We start from the raw sequence: 20896 nt of genomic DNA on the forward strand, positions 1-20896 counted from the left end.
TGGCCAGGCCATGGTAATGGCTGACCCATTACGACAGGAGGGAAGCATGACAGGGTATAGGGCCCTACTATCTAGCAGGCAGGAATCAGAGTATGAATGATTCCTGACCACTCATCCTGAACCAACACACATCCATGACCACAGGCTGCTTTCCTGCTTTATGTTCTCCTGCAAGGCTGTTGTTCACTCTGCTTCCAAGGAGCATGGACACCCATGCACGGAGCCCCAGGGTTGGAGGGCTCCTGCATGGGCACCAGAGACAGACAGACAGACACACTGGGAGGCAAGCACGCCAGCCATGCTTCCCTGCAATCTGCTGCTCATAAAGAAAAGAAAGGTTCATAAACAATGCGGACCACTGCTGAGTTCCTTCCCAGTGACCGAGTGGCTCTTGACAAGAAGAGAAGCCTAACGCGACACCCAGACCCGGCTTGTGAAATAGATGATGTCAGACATTCACTAGCTCATTAAACACCACAAACCCCTAACCCGCTTTTCCAGGTTCCCAGTGGACACTGACCCCCAGTTCCCTGAGTGAAGGAGACACCCCTAGTCTTCAGCGAGTTGACTGGTATGGTACTGTGAGAGAGTCAGACCACTAACTTATCTGTAGGGCTCAAAATGAACTTCCTCTGGCCGTGTGCTAACTTTCTATTCTGGATTTCCTGACGTTTCCTTTATTAGACTGGCGTCCAAAACTATCTTGGAAAGAGCTACGGGACATATGGGTCTTACGCATTTGAGGGTAAGGAGAGGGGGCCAGGACAGTCAGCTTTTCCCAGCTCTGACAGCCTGCGTGAGCTCCACCCATTAAAAACTAGCCATTTGCTTGCTAAGAATGTGATGAACCCAGACCTTATTTCACTCCGAAAAACATAGTAGCTGATTCTTGTGGCCTTTAAAACCACACGGGGCTGACCTGCTTCCCACACTCCTCCAGTGTTGAATTCTCAGAGGCTCTACTTCCAAACACATCAACAATGAAGTGGCCCAGTGTGCCCCAGAAGAGTTATGAGAAGGAAACCAGGGAGATTCCTGGTATTTCTGGAGTTGAAATGTTACCAGCAGGTCACCCAGCCCTCGTGGGCAGCTACAGGCCTGAGCAGGACTAGTTCCAGGGACAGGCTGCCTCATGGTGCACAGAGCCAAGGTCTAGCAATCCAGAGTCCCTTCAGATCCCCTGAGGCCCTCCCTGTAGGTGGGGAGGGCACTGTGTTCCTGCCTGTGAGCAGTGAGGTACCTGTTGCCTTTGTGCCACTGTGGAGGAGTGTTCCTGGGCATCCTGGTGGAGCCATCCCAGTCAGCTTTGCTGGGTGCGAGCAAATGAACACATCTTAAAAGAAAGCAAGCAAGAACCTCAGAGAAAAACACTGGGACCCAAGCGCTGAACCTGACCTTGCCCGTCCACACGTGGGCTATACGCTACGCAGGGTCTGCTCTAAGCTAGGCCCCATGTGGGCGCCCTCCTATACTCTGCAAAATAAACTGAAGATATATCCCCTGTGTTCACCACCTTAAAGAGAGGTCGGCTTTCACTCTGCCCTGGAGGCTCCTGCCACGGGAGGTTGCACTCTAGGCGAGGGTTAGCACACCATGGATGGATAGTGTGGAGAAAGTAAAGCAGCTTACCTCATAACCAAGAATGGACAAGAAGGGGTCCAGGACTGCAGCATCCCCCGTGCCCCACTGTCCAAAGATCTTTCCTCCCACAGCATCAACCTGGAGATGAAGCCTCTGATGCACAGGCCTTCAGGGACATTCAACACACTGCATCTGCTGTCACGGTGGCCTGTGTAGCGGAGACGGCCACCGGACAGTCCGGGAAATAGCACAGAGCCAACGACTATGCTGAGTGGCTTCGGGCTACCTGCAACCACACTCAAGCGCTCCATTCAAGCTTCGGTATCCCGTACCAACTGTTTATCACTAGTGGCAGGGAGCCCAGTCACAGCTTCTGGGAAGGTAGCCTTGATGTACAACTCCACACCCTGGTGCTGCCAGCCCGCAGCAGACATGGTATAAAGACTCTACATAGGCACGGGGCCACAATATGGTTAGCATTTCATGGTAGACCGGAGCACACTCTGGAAGGCATCTGAACACTGTCAGTTAATGCAGCACACAGCCTTGGCATGGCAGATAGCATGGGCTCTGGTTTACAGGGGTCCCACAAATTCCTACCCTCCCAGCCCAACTCCACCCATGGTGCCCACTCATCAGGCAAACTCCGTAGTCATATGAGGTTTTTCTGCTGGTCACACACAGCCCAGCCTTTGGCTCACCAACCCCCACATCGCTCCTGGGTGAGATAAAAAAGCCAGAAGGGAGTGATGACAACATCAGGCTGGACTTATTCTGTGCCCACATGGAACTGGCACTTCACACACTATCCAATCCTCGACACTACTAGGAAGGGGCCATGATCATTCTCATTGCACATGAAACCAAGGCACAGAAAATTCACATAACGTGTGACGGTCGCCCAGCCAGTGAACTCCAAGTGCCTCTACTCCCTCAATCTGCACCCAAGACTGTGACGCAGCAGTCACACAGTACACAGCTCTGGAGTCTTTCCTCCAGCAGATGTACAAAGAGACCTTTGCTCCCTGCTCCCAAAATATGACTGACAGTAATGTGATATTCTATTTCCTGCAGAGAAGAGGGGACCTGAGTCTGACACATTCTCAGTGTCCACAGGTGTTCAAGATATCCCCATAGCCACTCTTCCTCCCACCATGCCACTCAAGAATGTCATCGAACAAGGGCTCCACCTCAGCACCCCATGCCCCATGGATGCCCATGGCTTGCATACACCATGTAACAAACAACCCAGCTATCACCAAATGACCCTTGGTTGGGGTGAGGGGGTGGGGGGGAAGGGAGGACACAAAATGGCAGGATAAAACCTCTGCATCAGAGAGAAATGCCCTCTGCACACGCTTCCTTCCAGACTCTGGGATGGCAGACCCAGGCAGAGAGGCAGCATCGATTCTGCTGTGCACTGGGCTGACCTGCTCTCAGTTCGGGAAGGTGGCAGGTGCTGAAGACCACGCATAAGCAGGACACCACACAGCCTCTCCTCTTGGGTTTCAGTCTGACCTGACAGAAACCATAGCTCTCTCGGCCGTGTGTAGCAAATCTGGGGGTAACAAGGCCCCTTAGAGCCAGCAAGGGGGGGGTGATGGGGTCCTACCTCTACATCAGCTCATGACCAGGGAGGCCAAGGTCCCGGGTAAACCTTCTCCCGGGCCCACTTGTGTGGGAGCCCGTTTTCAGGTTCCTAGTGGCTTTGCCCAGCAGGTCTGCACAGAGAGGATGATTGGACCACGGGCCTGAGTGCAGGTGTCTGAGATGGTCTGCACTTGGCTGTGCTGGGGGAGGTCTTTTGCTCCACCCCTTGGCATTTCTATAAATACCCTAGGACAGAGACAGTCAGGGCCCATTGAAATAGGTTCCAGGCCATCTTGAGGTTATCCTGTATTTTCTGTTTATCTCCACACTCTAAATCCTTCTATCTAGTATTTCCTACTACTCTCACTCAAAACTCTGGGGAGCTGTGGAGTGGTGGGTAAACACCCCCCACACACACTTGGCCTCCCTCTGAGCCCTCTCCGATGTCCACTCTGGAAAAAGGGCTATCCTATCACTCTCTCCTTGCTCTGATGACAAGGACCAGGGAGCTGAGAAGGCATCTTAGGAAGGAGAAGACGCATCCCAAAACATGGTACCTGTGTGCAGCCCCTGAGTAGCAGCCCCTGGGTAACGCCTACCCTGCATTCCCCAGGCAGCCAGCCACTCTGAAACACACCAGAATCCAAACATACAGAGTTACAACTCCAGTCCTGCCCATCATATTCTAAACTGGTGCAGCTGATCTGCCTCAAGACCCTGCCCGCACCATCAGCTTCCAGACCCTGACATCCTATCAGCCTCCAGCCCCTCACCCAGCGGCAACACAACTGCAGCCGACCATCCTTATATCCATAACACCACGAGGTGCATGCAGTGTAGCTACAGAGATGGTGTAGCCAGCCCTGAGGTGGATGGCCTCCATGGACTAGGAGCTGAGGCTGGGGGATGAACTACACTATTGATGGTAAGAATGACAATCACAAGGAGTAAGCAAGTGTGTTTAACTCGGGGCAGAAGACCCCCATGGGACCTCTTTGCCTGCCAACCCCTCCAGACCCGGTCCCTCTAGCCCTCTGGAGAAAATCACATCCTGGGGCTCAGCAAGGAAACAGCAAAGGAGACCAAGTTTCCCGGCAGGCGTCATGAAATCTACTTCATGAAACAAAATTTGAAATCAAGACACTCGGCAAAACAGTGAAAAACTTTTTTTTTTTTCTTTCCATGTGACCCTTGGTTTCCACTCAGGCCATGCATAAACACATTCTTGGGTTCCAATACTCAGAAACTCTTTCTCTAAACACTAAACGCAGTGCCGCCGCCGAAGGCAGGAAGTGATGAACGGCAAAAGGAATGTCACAGATTCCAGACGGATGGGACCAGCTGGGGAGCTGGGCAGCCACACTAATGTCTCAGATGTGGCCTCCAGGACTCCTCAAGGGAACTGGAACTGCATCCCAGGAATAGCTGGAGGGCTGTGCAACCAGCACAGCTCAAAGAGGCTGGGCACCATCCCGGCAGAGCTTCATTCACCCTCTGGCAAAAGTCCACCTGGCATAGGGCCTTGTACCAACTCTGCCCGGAACAACCTGCAGGTAAAAACTGCCCATGAACCCTCCCCAAATTACTGTCCAAACAGTGATCTGCAGGCATCTGTTTCATGCTTCTCATCAACAGTCTATGGCCCGTACCTGCCTGGGATCCCTGGTCACATCTTACCTACTGAATTCAAGCTCTGGCACCTGCCCATGGCTTCCTTCCCAAAGATAAGGTTTCATTCAGGTTTGCTCTATCCTCACCTGGGAATCATTATGGCTTCCTGAGCACACAGCTTAGGAGACTGGGCCTTGGCTCCTGCCTGGGGAAACAGGTCAGAAACAAACAGAAGAAATGCCAGGAGAAGAACTCTAAACTGCGGGCCTAAGAACATGAGTGTGTTACGCAAATATAAAATACATAAAAATCCAAAACAATTGTGGGAAAAGATCTTACGGCGTGGGAATGGAAGGGCAGGTGCACCCTAGTACCAAAGCCATAGTAGCAGGAGGTAAGTTGTCTGAAGGGTTCCTGGACCCCAGGTGACAAAGCCCTGCCCATATGCAGATGACAGGAGAAGTATAGGACTTTGTGAAAATCTGGACTATTTTAAACTTCGCAAATCTCACGATGCCAGGAGTGACCGGTTCCTGTTGTTACGAATCCTGGAAAATGTAGAACCCCAAACCTCAACACAATTGCTACATTGTGCATGCTGGGGCATAAAGCTCTGCCCTGCAAGTGGCCCCAGTGTACACACACACACACACACACACACACACACACACACACACACGTGTGCATGTGTAAATAAGCTCCTAACCATATCACAAGAAGTGGACACCTCATAAAAAAGAGAATGGCCCTTGACTTAACCTGAATACTGGCCTCATGGGTGCAGGTCAGTTCTCTCTCCCTACCTCACGCCTCAGGAAGCGCCCGTGGTGGCCAGTGTCAGACCCCCAGTGGCCCAGACAAGTGTAGGCACAGTTCCAGCTCTTAGAACTCAGCTTTCCATGGTGGAGGAAATACCCTATTGTGTGTTCTTAGGTCAACAACTTTACGGCTCTCATGACCACTACTGAGAGACAACCTTGACACTCGGGAATTATCTTCAGTGCCCCTTCGGGCTTGAGGCCGGCAGCCTGCTTCCTTCTTCCTGTGCCCAGTCTAGGACCAGGCTCAAGGACTGGGTAGCAGAAATGCATCCTCTCTTCAGGGAGCCGGCTGAGGCAGCTGCTGCACAGATGAAAATCTGGCACAAACTCTGAGTCTTGGAGGTCAGCCACTGGGACAAGAGGTAGTGTCCTCTCTAGGCTCTGTGGTGGATGAGCTTTCCCAGAATTCCCTCCCGCAGCCGCCTGCCTACATGAAGGGCCTCAGGCCAGCAAGACTTCCCAAGAAGGCTAAGCATGCCATCCGTATATCTGTGGGTCTGGAATTCCCCCGCTCAGCCCTCACCCCAAAGGCCATGGGAAACCCAGCCCCATCACAGCACTCATCCCAGACTCTAGACAAGAGTGCAGGCTGGCCAGGGCCTTTGGGGCTTGCACACAGATGAATTTTCCGGAAGTGCCTCATGTTCCTGGATATGCTAATAGCCCCGTGCCCCAGTCTGACCCCAGCCTTGGAAAATCCCAAGTTAGCCAGAGCCAAAACAAAGCAGATGCCCAGAGGCTCAGGGTCTTAGGACTGAGATACGTCCCCACACTGAAACTGAACCCACTTTCTGCTTGCCAAAGCCGTGCTTACTTCTCCAGGTGGGTTTTCCTGGCACGAGGCAGCAACTCTCCAGTAGGAGAGAGTGAATCTCACCCCTCCTGAGAGGAGCATGTAAGAGAGAGAGATCAAGTACCCTGGAAGCCAAGGTTGAGACGAGAGCAGCATCTCCACACTACCATGTTTTGTAATGCTGGTCTGAAGGTTTCACCTGACAAGACGTCGCTGAGCTGAGACAGGGTTTGCATATGGTCACCCCGGACACTGACTCCTCAGTTCTCTCTATTCCACGCTGCCTGGTGACCCCAGCGCTGGTCAGAGCTGTGCTCCATGGACTAGTCCCACGAAGGGGGACTGCTTTTAAAATGTACTGAGAAGGAAGGGCACTCATTCAGAGGCTGGTCATTCCCATCTGGAGGACAAGTCCACAAGGACCATCCTTGCCAATCATGAAGACTTCTGGGCCCTGAGAAGCAGACACGTCAAGTCATAGAACAACTCAGTGGGAGGCCACCTTGCTTCTCCGAGCCTTGGATGAAAAGTGAGAAATACCTGTCAGGACCGTAACCACCCTCCACAGGTATCAGTGTGTCCTCAGCTCCTCTACCAGCTGTAGGAGCAGTGGTTGGCACTGGTGCTGCTCGGCAGTGCCAAGGTGAGCACGGCCCAGCATGGAAGCAGACCCCAAGAGTTGACTCGGAACCTAGATTCACCCTCGCCGACTGGAGAGTTGCTGCTTCGCGCCAGGAAAACCCACCTGGAGAAGAAAGCATGGCTTTGGCAGGCCGAACCACTGATCTGAACCGCTTTCAGATATGAAAGTGAATTCTTTTCTTCACAAGAACCCAAAGAGAAGCCTGACTGACCATCTTAGCCCTGAGAGGAGCTTAACTGCTGTGGGGTCATTCCCTGTAGCCTCTTCACAGGAAGGGAAAGCCCAGAGCAGAACCCAAGGAAACAGTCCCGGTCTCATGCAGTGCACAATGGCCCAGAGACAGCGTCCCTTGTCCCTCTGTGGATGCTCCATGATGCGAACACCCTTTCAGCTACCATTTACTCCACTTTTCTGTTATTGGCTCATTGAACTGTGGGCTACGGGGCTGTGCAGAAGGCACCTCTGCAAGATCCCCATCTGGTCAGAGCAGGAACAGTCCAGCTGTGCAGGCGGCTCCTCTTCCGCACCTGGTGCAGACCTTGACAGGATAGACCAGCATACCTTGACGACCAGCTGTGACCCATGAGGTCCCTCCCAGGCCAACATGCTTAACTGTCCATCACTCACGGACCTTGTGCCTTCCAGAAGCCAACCAGCACCTACAAGTCATATATCTGAGTCTTGACACGACCTACCTACACATGCTTTCTGCCCTACAGGGAGGCCCACCTATTCACCAAGTTGGAAGCTCCGGGCCAAATCATCTGTGCCCAAAGTTGTATGCACAACCAGGGATGCCTCCCTCACAATATCCGAGGCAGGGAGGGACGCCAGGATCCATGGATCCATGGAATCCTCTCTCCAAGGGCAGGGCCAAAGCCATCTCTCTTCAGACTTCAACCCCTATCCACTTGTCAAAGTTCAGCCCTCTCTGGTTTATGCACAGCTTGGATGGAACTCTAATTTGTACAAGCGAACAGAACCAAACGTTTTAAATAGTACTGGAAGCATTGCTTCTGTCGGCGAAGACCCAGTCCTGGGTGCATCTGCAATCACTGGGTCAACAGAAGCATCACTTTTCACTTAGGTAAATGAGACCAAGGCCAGAGTTCACCTACTAAAACTGCAGAGTTATCAAGAACCAACCGCCATCTTGTCTTGAGTTTCTGTTCCAAGAACAGAACATCCACCTTCTCTCCTCATTGACTGTCTGGGGCTCTGGTCCTAAAGACCAGCCAGGCCACCTTCCAAGGTCATTCAGCCACCTGGACCTTCTAAGGCCATTTGCAAAATCCATTTTTTTTTCTAAATATTTTCATACTCACACTTAAAACACACTGTCTCTTGCCCTAGGCCAGCTGCAGTTAGCTCCTCAACGTGTGTATGCATGTGTATGGCTTATGCATTCAGATACACAATCAGCTTCGGGGAGTCCAATCAAAATATTTTCTGCCTTTCAGGAGCGGCTGCCACACAGCACTTTGGGGCTACTTCATGGAAGTCTAACCTCAGGCTGATCCCCTTGCTCAGACTTATAGCTCCTCTCAGTTCCCGGCCCTACACCTACTTGTCAGTGAGTCTCAGCCTGCTCAGCCGCCACTGAAGTCACCATAGCCCTGCTGTCTACAAGTACGGACCAGTGCCCTGTTCAACCTCCTTAGCATCAGCTGCCTGCTCCCTCCAAAGCTCCCCTCTAGCCTGCCAGCCACCACCCAAATCTAAGATCATAGAGGAAGTAAAAGCCCGTGTGAACTGACAGGAAATGTCCAGAACACAGGCTAGCTATGATACATACATATGTGTGTGTGTGTGTGTGTGTGTGTGTGTGTGTGTGTGTATAGTCACCCTTCATGGACATCATGTGAGAAATTAAAATTAATGATATAAGCTCAGAGGTTAAATGCACTTGCTGCTCTTACAGAGGACCTGAGTTCAATTTCCAGCACAGCTGAGCAGTTCACAACTGCCTACAATGCCATCTCTAGGGACTCCAGTACCCTCTTTTGCCTCTGCAGGTATGGCACAAATGTGTGTTCACACACACACACACACACACACACACACACACACACGTAAAATTACTAGTAAAATAAAATCTTTTTTTTTTTTAGCTTTGCACCTTTCCTGGATCTCACTCTGCAGACCAGGCTGGCCTCGAACTCACAAAGATCCGCCTGGCTCTGACTCCTGAGTGCTGGGATTAAAGGCGTGTGCCACCACCGCCCGGCAATCTTTAAAATCAATGAGACAGCCGGGTGGTGGCACGCCTTTAGTCCCAGCACTCGGGAGGCAGAGCCAGGTAGATCTCTGTGAGTTCAAGGCCAGCATGGGCTACAGAGCGAGATCCAGGACAGGCTCCAAAACCACACAGAGAAACCCTGTCTCAAAAAAAAACCAAAAAAAAAAAGAGAGAGAGAGAGAGAGAGAGAGAGACAATAATGTACACAAACAAACCCCTCACTTGAGATCTGCATTTCTCTACCCACCATAGGCATGGCCAACCCAGCATGCCAGCAGACAGCACCTGGATCAGCAGACGAAGCAGTCCAACCCTGAGCTTTCCAAGCTTCCACAGGTACAGCCTAGATCTGCACATTAGTCCTGGGCAGCTAAAAATAGCCCAGCCAGCTGAGCTGAGCTCGGTTAATGGAATACCCAAGTTAATTTTAGCATGAGAGAGCTTAAGAGAATCTAAAATCTCCCATGCCAAGGACCACATTTGGCCCACACGGCATCTTCTTAAACTCGGGCCCAGAAGCTACTGTATCACAAAGGCTATTGCCATGACTCAGAAAACACCTCTTCTCTCTGAATCCAGCCTTGGCCGGCCCATGACAACTGTGTTAACCTGTAAAGCATAACCGCCCCCTGCAGGTCCATGGCCTGCTGTGTGACCCACAGCAACCCTGGTGTCAACATGCTGTGGCCAGTGGAGAGAGCAACTTCGCTCAATGGGCTAACTGAGCTTCCAGCCCTTAATCTGGGGCTTTGTCAACTGCTGCCGACTCGTGGTTGAGCAGCCAGGCCGGCTCACACCCGTTTGACCCCATCCTGCACTCCTGCTCTTCCTCCTTTCACTGATTCCTCCTGATTCTGGTGAGATTTTGTTGTCAGCAGAGAGGCAAGGGGGAGAATTGTAAGTGAGAAACCAGCCTTGGTCCACAGCAGCCCCATCCTGCGGGATGGGAGGAGCTACTGTTGTATGCTCTGCTGGGCACTGCGCTTCTCCATAACCACATTCTAACTGTAGAGCGAGAGCACAGAGCCTCAGCGAGGATGCACAGTGGCTGCCGTGACATCCAGGCAGAAGGACTGGAGTCACCAAGAGCCCACTGGGAACTCAGGAAGCAGAGCCTGCCTTCCTGGGGACCCGGGGAGCTCAACAGAGACCTCAGCAGAAAGAAAAGGAAGAAAGCCATAACAGCGCAAGAGAACATTTCTGGTCTGGGAATGCAAAACCAGAATTTTGAATTTTTATTTATTAATCGACAGATGATAATTACTTCTATAACACTCATCATTTTTATCCAGAGAGCACTTTCAAAAACAAGTAATAAATATTATGCAAAAGGAAAACATGACTGGGAAGTAAAGCTATATCTCAACCGCAGGGAGCAGTGGGCCCAAAATAGCTGGGCAGATGAGCTCTGGCCAAGCTATCCGCCCAATCACCACCAGCATCGACTCTAGAGAGCTGGGCTGCACACTTCCTCAATGCAGACGCCTCAAGGAAGCGTGGGTCAGTCACATGTGATGGCTGAAGATGGCTGTAACAAAGCAGTAATTGTTACCACCGACACTTAAGATTCTAAGTGCACAGAGGAACACATCCAAACAACCATGCAACTTTTAAATGGGGAAGCAACAGATTCTTCAAGACGGGATTTAAAAAATACTCTTTTTTTTTTTTTTAAATTAAGATACTTTACTTTTTTTGTGGCTTTTTCTTCTGTACAAGCAAAGGGTAGACGGAATGAGAAAGAGGAAGAACAGAGAGATTCATTTCTGATGAAACCAATACTATCCTATGCTCTAAAACCAAGTAGAGGCCAAGCCTCACAGCGTTGGCCCCTTCCCTGCGTTCTTACAGCAGTGGTGATGGTGTTTATCTGTGTGATTTTAGGGGAAACTGTCTCTCTTCCCTTCTCTGGGTGGGGGAGGGTGTTGACTAGGACAGACCACAGCTCGTGCACTCCCACCAGATGCAGCCCACATGGGCTCTTGCTTTATTCAGATGGAGAAACGGCTGTGACAAGAAAGAGGCTCCTCTAGGTCACCCTGGAAGGCACCAGCAGGCTTGCTGGAAGCCACAGTGCCTGGAGACAAGGCTCAGAGGAGTGACGTACGTGTGTGTGTGTGTGTGTGTGTGTGTGTGTGTGTGTGTGTGTGTGTGTGAAAGTGAGAGAGACAGAGACAGAGAACAGGAGGGGCAGGACGGGTCAACCTTGGTGCCCTCAAGTCAACTACAATGTCACAGCCACTGACACTCAGGCAGATGTTAATCACAGAGTGAACTGACCACAGACCAAGAACTGCAAAAGGAAACCCAGAAGCCCAGCACACAGGGAGCCCAGCACAAGGGGAGCCCAGCACAAGGGGAGCCCAGCACAAGGGGAGCCCAGCACAAGGGGAGCCCAGCATACCACCCACCTTGCGAGGAGTCCTATTTAGTCTGATGGGATTTCCCTGGGGACCCCAGTGGTATCAGACAAGCAGGGCAGCTACGCAACACCAAACCCAAACCAGTTGCCACAGCTGTTTTCTGGGCTCCAAAGGGCTAACACAACACACCCACCCGTGTGCTCGGACGCAGGAGGCAGGATCTATATGCAGAGCTGTGTTCCCCTGCATACTCCACCCAGAGAGCACACGGGCACCCCTCTTGACGAGCCCTATGGGTAAGGACCTTTGAGAAAGACAAGCCTCTTGGAGACAGAGCACATTTAGGGAGGGGGCAGGCAGTTGGAGCTTGGGTATCTCTACCCAACCTCATTGCCGCCATCCTGAACATGTGAGTGTTACCCAGCCCCCTATGTAATCAGACGCAATGAAGGCTCCAAGCACACCCTTATTCGAAATGTATCAACAGAGGAGAGACCTTGCAGCTTGTCCACCACTGCTCCTCTAGCGAAGACCCTACGCTGGCAGACAGGTTGGGCTGCTGTCTTGGGTATCAGAGCCTTTCCTTCCCTCTTGTCTTCCTGTGTCCTCCTGGAAGAGAAATCCTCTTTGTTTGATGAGAACTGAAACCCTTCCCTGTGCACAGTGGCTGAGCTAGTCACACTGGCCAGAACCGGAAGGTCTTGGACCCTTGTTACCTGCTGACCTGAAGGCCTGGATTCTCCCCTAACAGTATTCCACAACAAGACCACCCGCTTTGCTCTCCTCGAGTAGAGGGGCTCTGCACCCCTGGAGCCCGGTGGACTCACTTGGTGAGATGGTCTCAACTGAAGGAAACTGAAGCTGGCCACCCTCACACAAGGGCTCTTTGCCGCACAGAGGACAGAAGCAGCCCCATTCCTCAGATTGAAACTGACAGCGATTCCAGGCACAAAAGCAAGAGAAATCCCTCCCATGCCCTCTGGGAGCCCAGGCACCACATGGTATCCGCAGTGCTTCTGAACCAAAGATCAAACTGTCTCGGCGATGATTCAAAATCAAAATAAAGCGGACAGGAAGCAACACGCTGATTGCGCGTAGCGGGCATTCTTCAGACAGCATCGAATGTCATCAACAACTGACACTACTAGACTGTGACTGCTGCCACCCACTAGGGGCCTTTTCACATGGGAACAGGCCAGTATGTGGAACGCAGTTCAGAGGGGAAAGACTACAGGTACAGCGCGCTAGGACCCAGAATTCCTTCCAGAAAATTGGCCCTTGCCCAGTGCGTTAATGGTTCGATGTGTAACGGTCACTTCAGTAAACCACTGTTAGGAAGTGGACTCACACATCACACACAAGATTTAAAAAAAAAAAAAAAGGCAACTGGAAAAGCAAATTTTTCAGGTTAAAAAAAAAATCAGGAAGTCCTTTCCAGATCACCCCAGTTCTACTTCACTCCCTGCCCCCAGCGTTGCTGCCAAAGTCCGGAACAGCCGAGTGCAGCCTGAATGCCAGGCCTGCCGGCCACAGCTCCCACGGCCAGTTCTCAATGAAAGGAGGGGGAGGTGCTGGCAGCTCCATCACCACGCCTGCAGCGCGCAGACACACAGTCGCGCGCGCACGGCCTCGAAGCCTGCAGCACCGCACAGCAGAAAGGGTGAAGGGGCGCCCCCTCCTTGGGAAGGAAGTTCCTGCGCACAACTGTGAAGGGGACACCCGGAGACTAACATCAGGAGCCCTGATCCCTGAAGTGGGAGCTCCCGGACGGAACCGCGTGTGCTCGTGCATGTAAACTCAGGCGCCCGAGACCCGGAGCGGTCCGGGAACGGTCCTGCGCACACGGACACACGCAGACAGCCACGCGCGCTCACGCACACAAACAGACGCCCCCCTGATGCAGGTCCCGCCTCCCCCGCAGTGCCACGGAGAACCGGGCCGTCTGGGCGGGGAAGCACGAGTAGCTGGTCCAGCCGGGCCGGATACCAGGAGCAGGGGTCTGGGGAGCTGCCCACGCCACCGCGGTCCTCACCGATCTTGATCCTCACGCTCTGGAAGACCCGCAGCCCCTCTTCCTCCACCGCCATGCTGCTTGTCGACCTCGCCAAGGCGCGAGGGCCCGGCAGCGCGGCCGCAGGAGGAGGACAAGACAGGCGGACAAGGCCGGCAGACGGAGCCGAGCGGCGGATGCCCCCGGAGCCCCGCGCGCTGCGGTCCGCGCTCTGCTCGGGTGCACCGCCTCGCGTCCGTCCATTGGCAGAGCTCGGGGGCGGGGCGGTGGGCGCCTTCCTCTGCCAGACCCCCGATCTTCATTGGCTAGGGCTCCGCGCGGGGCGGGGCCGTACGACTCCGCCTACTGTGAAACTCTGCGTCCCTTTGGTCGGATCTGTAAGGGGGCGGAGTCCGACTCTGAGGCGGGATCGGAAGGGACTCGGGGTTTAGCGGTTTATGTTCTCCTGATCCCCTCTGATCTGGTCTCCTCGGACCGGGGACAAAGAGAGGGTTGTGAGTACTGTTCTGTGTTTTAACCGCCAGCTTCCGCGAGACTGACTCGCGCTTAAAATTTTAAAAGGTTATATTCAAGCCAAAGGGATGAGAGGAAAAGATTTCCTCTGGCCCCAGCTTCAGCACCTAAGAGAAGTGACACCTGCCGATCGCGCTGAAGAATTCCTACGGTGATGCACAGCCAACGTGAGGTCCGTGTGGACCCCGCGCCTAGCAGGCAGACCCTGCTTGCCCCCTGGTGTACTTGGGCAGCCTCTACGTGGGCCTTGAGTTTGGCATCCCGGGACCTTCAAACCTGGTGCTTACTGGCAATTTGATTGGTATCCATCCAACTTTGGGGTTGTTGGCTCTCTGCAGCCATCAGACCTCTCTGAGGTCCTATCCTGATCCTTCCACTAAGACGAAGTTTTCCCTGCAGCTGGGACAACTCCCAGCTTCCTCGAGGGGCAAGAGCTCCAGGCTCCTCAGCTGCCTTTATAGTAGTCACGGGAAGTGTCTTCCACAGACTTGGCCCAGGTGGGTGCTAAGTGGTGACAGAGGCGACCTCTGCAGTGACCTTGAAGAACGCCCTTCCTTCAGCAGTGAAAGCGGGATGGGAGACCTGTGGGAAGAATACACTGCCTTTAAGAGGTCTGTGGAGTCAGGGGGCTAAATCATTGATACACCAACTGAAAGAAAGGTGTGACACAAAAGCCCCTTGGTGCTATGTGGTAGCTCTGTCACCAGCTACCAGAGAACAGACCAACGATACACAGGCCAGGACTATCAGTAAGGCATTGGGACTCCAGAGCAGCCAAAGGCTGGAGCCAGCCAAAAGCTGCTGTGTCACAGTCAGGCTCTGTGAAGGGAGCCCCTCTAGGTTGACACGTTAAAAACCCTGAATTCCTGGCTCGGGAATTTAGCTCAGTGGTAGAGAACTTGTCTAGCAAGCTCATGGCTGGGCAGGGATGGAGTGGGGTTGCGGGAGAGAGGGGAGGGGAGACAACACAAAGTTATGGAAAGACTATCTTAGGTTTCTATACTGCGATAAAACACCATGGCCAAAACCAACGTGAGACCACAAAACAAATGAACAAAAAGCTGGGCGGTGGTGGCGCACGCCTTTAATCCCAGCACTCAGGAAGGAGAGGCAGACAGATCTCTGAGTTCAAGGCCAGCCTGGTCTACAGAGTGAGTTCCAGGACAGCCAGGGCTACACAGAGAAAACCTGTCTCAAAAGAAAGAATGAGAAGAAAGAAAGGAAGGAAGGAAGGAAGGAAGGAAGGAAGGAAGGAAGGAAGGAAGGAAAGAAGAAGGAAGGAAAAAAGAAAGTAAAAGAAATGGTTTGTTTTCATCATGGTCCATCATAAAAGAAAGTCAAGTGGGAACCTGGATGCAAGAACCGAAGCAGAAGCCGTTCAGGAACCCCACTTACTGGCTCGCTTCTGTTGGCTTTCTCAGCCTTCTTTCTGACCCAACTCAAGGCAGCCTGACCAAGAGTGGCGCTTCCCAGAGTAAGCTGGGCCTTCCTATATCAGTCATCAATGTCCTACAATCAAGAAATTCCTGCAGACTTTTCTACAGGAAATGCAATAGAGACATTTTCTCAATTGAGTTTCCTCTTCCCAGATAACTCTAGCTTGGGTCAAATTCACACACACACACACACACACACACACACACACACACACACAGCCACCAAAGGAGAGAAAAGGCCAAGAAAACCTGGATTCTGGACTCCTTTGAATATGCTCAGAGGTCTTATGCCTGGAAACACCTTGAGACCTCTGCAAAATACTACATACCTGCTCTGTTCCATCTACTGGTCCCTTCCCTTTACTGGATCAGCTGGAGCCAGGCCGTAAGGAAGGAGACAACTGACTAACAGCCCTTCCAAGACACTGAATATGGGCCCCAGGCGCTGAGGCCAGGCAGATCTAGACCTGAAGGACATGGAGCAGAGTGGCTCACTGAAATTTCACCCACACCTACAGGGGGACTCAGTACCCTAGCAAATACCCGCTGCTCCTCAGACAGCCTTTTGAAGCTGTTAAAAAGCACGACCCCACATTTGGTGAAGCAAGGCTGCCAAGTTGTCCTGGCAGACGACAGGCATGGGTTTCACATCCCCAGAGAAGTGGCTCACTGGCCTCTGAGCCGCTCTGTGAGGCTGGGCTGACGATGCTCTATGACAAGGTGACAAGGATGTGCTGGCGAAGGTGCACTTGGGAGATGCTCAGGGACGACGGCCCATACAAGGACTAGATGAGACAGGCCTGAGCACCTAACAGCAGTGAGGACAGTGGCAGCAGGGAACCAAGAGATGAGAGGAAAGCTGCTAACCAGCCATCAGCAGCAAAGAGTATGCAGTTAGCATCATAACCATCGAGACAGGAGAGCCCGGAGGTAGCTACTTGAGCAAAAACACTCCCAGGAGCTCTGGCTTAGTTTACAAAACCAAAGGGAACCAAATATCGATATCAAGAAACTAAAGAAAATTTTCCTCCCCAAAAGCCCCTGCCGTATATTTCCAGAGTGAGCAGCTTTCACACCTACAGACTGCTAACTGAGGTGAGTCTGAATTCTGAGGATGACACCTGGTATGTGTATGTGTGAGCACATGAACGTGTGCGTGCATGCTAAGGACATCCCAAGGGCCTGCAGCCACCTAGCAGGGGCTTTCACTTAGCTATTTCTAGGAGAGCTGGGGCTTGTAGTCCCAAGGTCATTATGCTGCTGTGCAATGCGGACTTGTGAAGCTTAAAAAAAAAAAAAAAAACAAGCCGGGCGGTGGTGGCGCACGCCTTTAATCCCAGCACTCGGGAGGCAGAGCCAGGAGGATCTCTGTGAGTTCGAGGCCAGCCTGGACTACCAAGTGAGTTCCAGGAAAGGCGCAAAGCTACACAGAGAAACCCTGTCTCGAAAAACCAAAAAAAAAAAAAAAAAAAAAAAAAAAAAAAAAAAAAAACAACAACAACGGAGCCCGGCATAGGTCTGGCTCACAGTAGACCAACTGTACACTTAGCTTCATGAAGGCACCATCCCCTCTTGTGCTGAATGTGAAATTTGTATAGGTGAATTTAGTAGGAGTCGGAACACCCATGCATGCCCTTGGCATGCAGGCTAAGAGCTGTCCCTGTTGGGAAGGCCAACCAAGACATCGTAATGGGCGGTAAAAGGCAATAATCCCAGGACAGAGACCAATGCTGCCCCTGGAGCATAAGTGGTCAATATGATCCAGTAGACATGTTCCTGAGAAGCCATATAGATTTTGAAGGGGAACAATAGATAGCCACAGACTCGATACACTAGCCATCTTACTACAGCTCTGGTGCCAGCTCCTGCCCAGGCTTCCAGAAGCTGCCCTCCAAGTGTTCCTCCTTTTCCTGCTATGGAGGGAATTGAAGTAGTTCATCTGCAGCCTCTTGGCACAGCTTGTCCCCACAGCTTCCCAGTCCTGTTCTGTACCACCTCAGCCTAATCTGTGAGTTGACACTGTGGTTATCAAAACGTTGACAGGTTGTGGGAGAGAGAACCAGGCTTTGCTAAGACATGCTCAGGGGGGTCCAGGAGCAAGTTAACCGAGTTGTGAAGGCTGCTTGCTGAGGCCTCCAGGTGTCCAGAGTTCCCAGGAACACCAGGAAATTCCTGATAAACAAGGGCAATTATGTCACATATTTCCCACTCTTCTCTGTGAAGAAGGGGCCTGAGGCTGCGGACTCATTGTGAAATTGGAGTCACTTCTCCGGCCCCTCTCCAGAAGGGTACAGAAGGCTGAAAATCTGAGGTGGGCACAGAAGAGAACCCTATAGGCAGCTCAGGACGTAAGGAAGATAGCCATGTCTGACATGTACTACCCTCAAGACCCAGGGAGAGAACACTGGTGTGGTCTGTGGGTGGAAAGTCCATGCTGCACTTTGGTTGGAGGAACACAGACTGGCCCTCCAGGCTCTGAAGGGAACATCCCTAAGAAAGAAGCATGATATTCAGCAAGCAGCCTTTGGTCCAGCTCAGCCCTGGTAGAGCAGTGTAGCCATAAGACCATCACTCAGCCATTTAGAGTTGAAATCTATGATACTCACTGGGGGTGCCAGGCAGACCCAGCTGCCACCTATCCTAGCAGATGGCCATGAGCAGGGCTGGGAAAGAAGCTACTGGGCCAGCTGGAGACACCATAATTTGTATCACCTTGGACTGAATCTTGGTCTATTCCTACCAGAACCTGAGGCTTCTACCACGCAAGCATCTCAGTAACAGAGCACCTGTGCCTTAGAAACATATTCCTGAACCCCTCTACAAACTTGTTCTCTTGTATTCATCATCCTTACCACATGACAGAACTGAGGGGAAATCCTTGTGCCACATTCATATGTCACAAGACTCTCTGGAGAACCCCAGGATGGTCACCAAGGAGAACAGGTGTCACTCCCAAGGCTGCCCTGCTCACTGTCTGCTGTGTTTAACCAGACGCACAAGTCTGTCATACACAGGGTAGACCCCCTCCCCTTGTGAAGCATAGGTGCCTATGTAGCACGTCTTAGAGTCTCCCACCAAAGAACTCTGTGGACCTCGTTGTTGTGGGACAATTTCCTTCAAGATTGAAACATTCCATCCATCAGGGAAGCACCTTGAGCAGGAAGGTAAACAACGCAGCTTCAGGAAGTCCCTGAAACTGAGCAGATTTACAGGCCCCACCCTGTGAGAGTAAATAAACGCTCAGTCCCTCTCAGAGGACCAGAACCAAGCTGCAAAGAAGACTCACAGAAACCAGCCAAGCTGCCTGGAAGAGGTTTAGACCAACTGAGACACTTGGAAAGGACACTCTCCAACTTGTGCAGGTGCCTGAAAGCTGTGAAGTGTGTTCCAGGTTCCCAGCTTTGTGAGCTGTCATACACACTGAGGTGAGCTTTGGTGACATGACTGTCTTTGAGTCATTTCTGTTCCTGTAAGTAACTCCAATAAAACTCATGGTTCACCAAGTTGGACTTTGGTGGCATCCATACTTTGGTCTGTCATGGGCTCCCTATCCGGGGTGAGTAGATGTGTGTGTGTGTGTGTGTGTGTGTGTTGTATCTCCCAGCAGAAAAGTTTTGTCATACATCATTGGCCTCCCCAATCCATGTCCTAGACACAAAGCCAGTGACACATAGGAAAATATAAAACTCTAAAGCAGTGGTTTTCAACCTTCCTAATATTGTGAACTCCCCAACCATAAACTTATTTTCATTGCTACTATGTAACTGTAATTTTGCTACTGTTATGAATTGTAATGAAAATATCTGATATACAGGATAGTTTTAGGCAACCCCTGGGAGAGGGTCATTCAACCCTAAGGGGGTCACGACCCACAGGTTGAGAACAACTACTTTAAAGGAACAAGAGATGGTAATATGGAGCCTATTATTTCTTTTTCTTCTAACTTACTATTTCTTTCTGTTCTCTGACATAATCTCCTTCTGCCCCCCTCAAAATTATTTTTGCAAAGTGTGAAACTATTAGTAGCTCCTTCGATCATACATTATTCATATCCAATCAATCTCCTTTCAAAGGATTTGAGGCAACATAAGAGAAACGGTCAATATATGAGAGAGTAATTTTTTTTTTTTTTTGGTTTTTTGAGACAGGGTTTCTCTGTGTAGCTTTGCGCCTGTCCTGGAACTCACTTGGTAGCCCAGGCTGGCCTCAAACTCACAGAGATCCGCCTGGCTCTGCCTCCCGAGTGCTGGGATTAAAGGCGTGCGCCACCACCGCCCGGCTGAGAGAGTAATTTTTAAAAGCTACAAAAGTAAGACTCAAAGGAAGGAATTGTGGTGTCATCATTTGGGAAAAGCTGGTGTAATGGACACAAAGGTCAGCTCTGCGCCTGCTGGAGTTGAGAAGAGAAATGTAGAGAGAGCATCTTACATGGACTATGTGTCTAATAAGAGCACAGAGGTAAGCTCTGCAGGAAGGACAATATTTTGTTCAAAAAAACTATTCAAAGGGTTGTTTAACAAGTTAGAGGGATATGCTTTTGATCTTAAATGACACTGGAGAGTCGAGACGCAGTCAAGTGCTCTGGGCCAAGTCAGTGTCTGAGTTCCTTGCATTGTTTCATGAAAAGCTAGAAAGAACATGGGAAAGCTGCTTCCGGTAGTCTCGTGGGTCACAGGGGAGACGGTGTAGACATAGCAGAGGGTGGGCAGGCTGTGGAGAGGTACAGCTGACAGCAGCTGGAGTGTGTCTACACCACAGCCCTTCTTGGTGTCCCCTGCTCTCTGTCACTAGTAGGAAGGAGGCTCTGTGGGTTGTCACTCCCTAATCTCCTCCTCACAGCCAGGCCGAGGACTCTACCTAGAAGTATAAGTGGAGGTGGTGAGCTCCCTTCCCTACTTGGGCAGTCAGAGTCCCTGTGCGCCCCAGTTTTCTCTCTCTTTTTTTTTTTTTTTTTTTTTTTTTTTGGTTTTTCGAGACAGGGTTTCTCTGTGTAGCTTTGTGCCTTTCCTGGAACTCGCTTTGGAGACCAGGCTGGCCTCGAACTCACAAAGATCCGCCTGCCTCTGCCTCCCGAGTGCTGGGATTAAAGGCGTGCGCCACCACTGCCCGGCCCAGTTTTCTCTTGATGGGGCCTCAAACCTCATATTGAAGTACAGAGTGCAAACAGAGCAAGCCGGGTCCCTCGTGGCCCTTCCTGGTGACTGAGTGGCTTTACCTGCTCCAAGTGCAGCTGCAGCTGTGGATGTCTCCACATGTGAGAATGAGTTTCAGTTGCGCAGAGCATTAAAATGCAGA

At 51.6% G+C, this 20896-nt stretch overlaps 1 protein-coding gene across 1 annotated transcript in view; it reads right to left on the minus strand.

The window, feature by feature from the left end:
• The window catches only part of Rasa3 (RAS p21 protein activator 3), an 83286-nt gene extending 69457 nt beyond the window's left edge, over positions 1-13829 (minus strand). Inside the window, exon 1 of the mRNA XM_059244595.1 lies at positions 13674-13829. Within this exon, the coding sequence (XP_059100578.1) occupies positions 13674-13728 (55 nt within the window). The 5' untranslated portion in view covers positions 13729-13829. The remainder of the gene's footprint in view (positions 1-13673) is intronic.
• Positions 13830-20896: the final 7067 nt, after the last annotated feature.

Source organism: Peromyscus eremicus, chromosome 17, assembly GCF_949786415.1.
Source record: "Peromyscus eremicus chromosome 17, PerEre_H2_v1, whole genome shotgun sequence".
NCBI lineage: Eukaryota > Metazoa > Chordata > Mammalia > Rodentia > Cricetidae > Peromyscus > Peromyscus eremicus.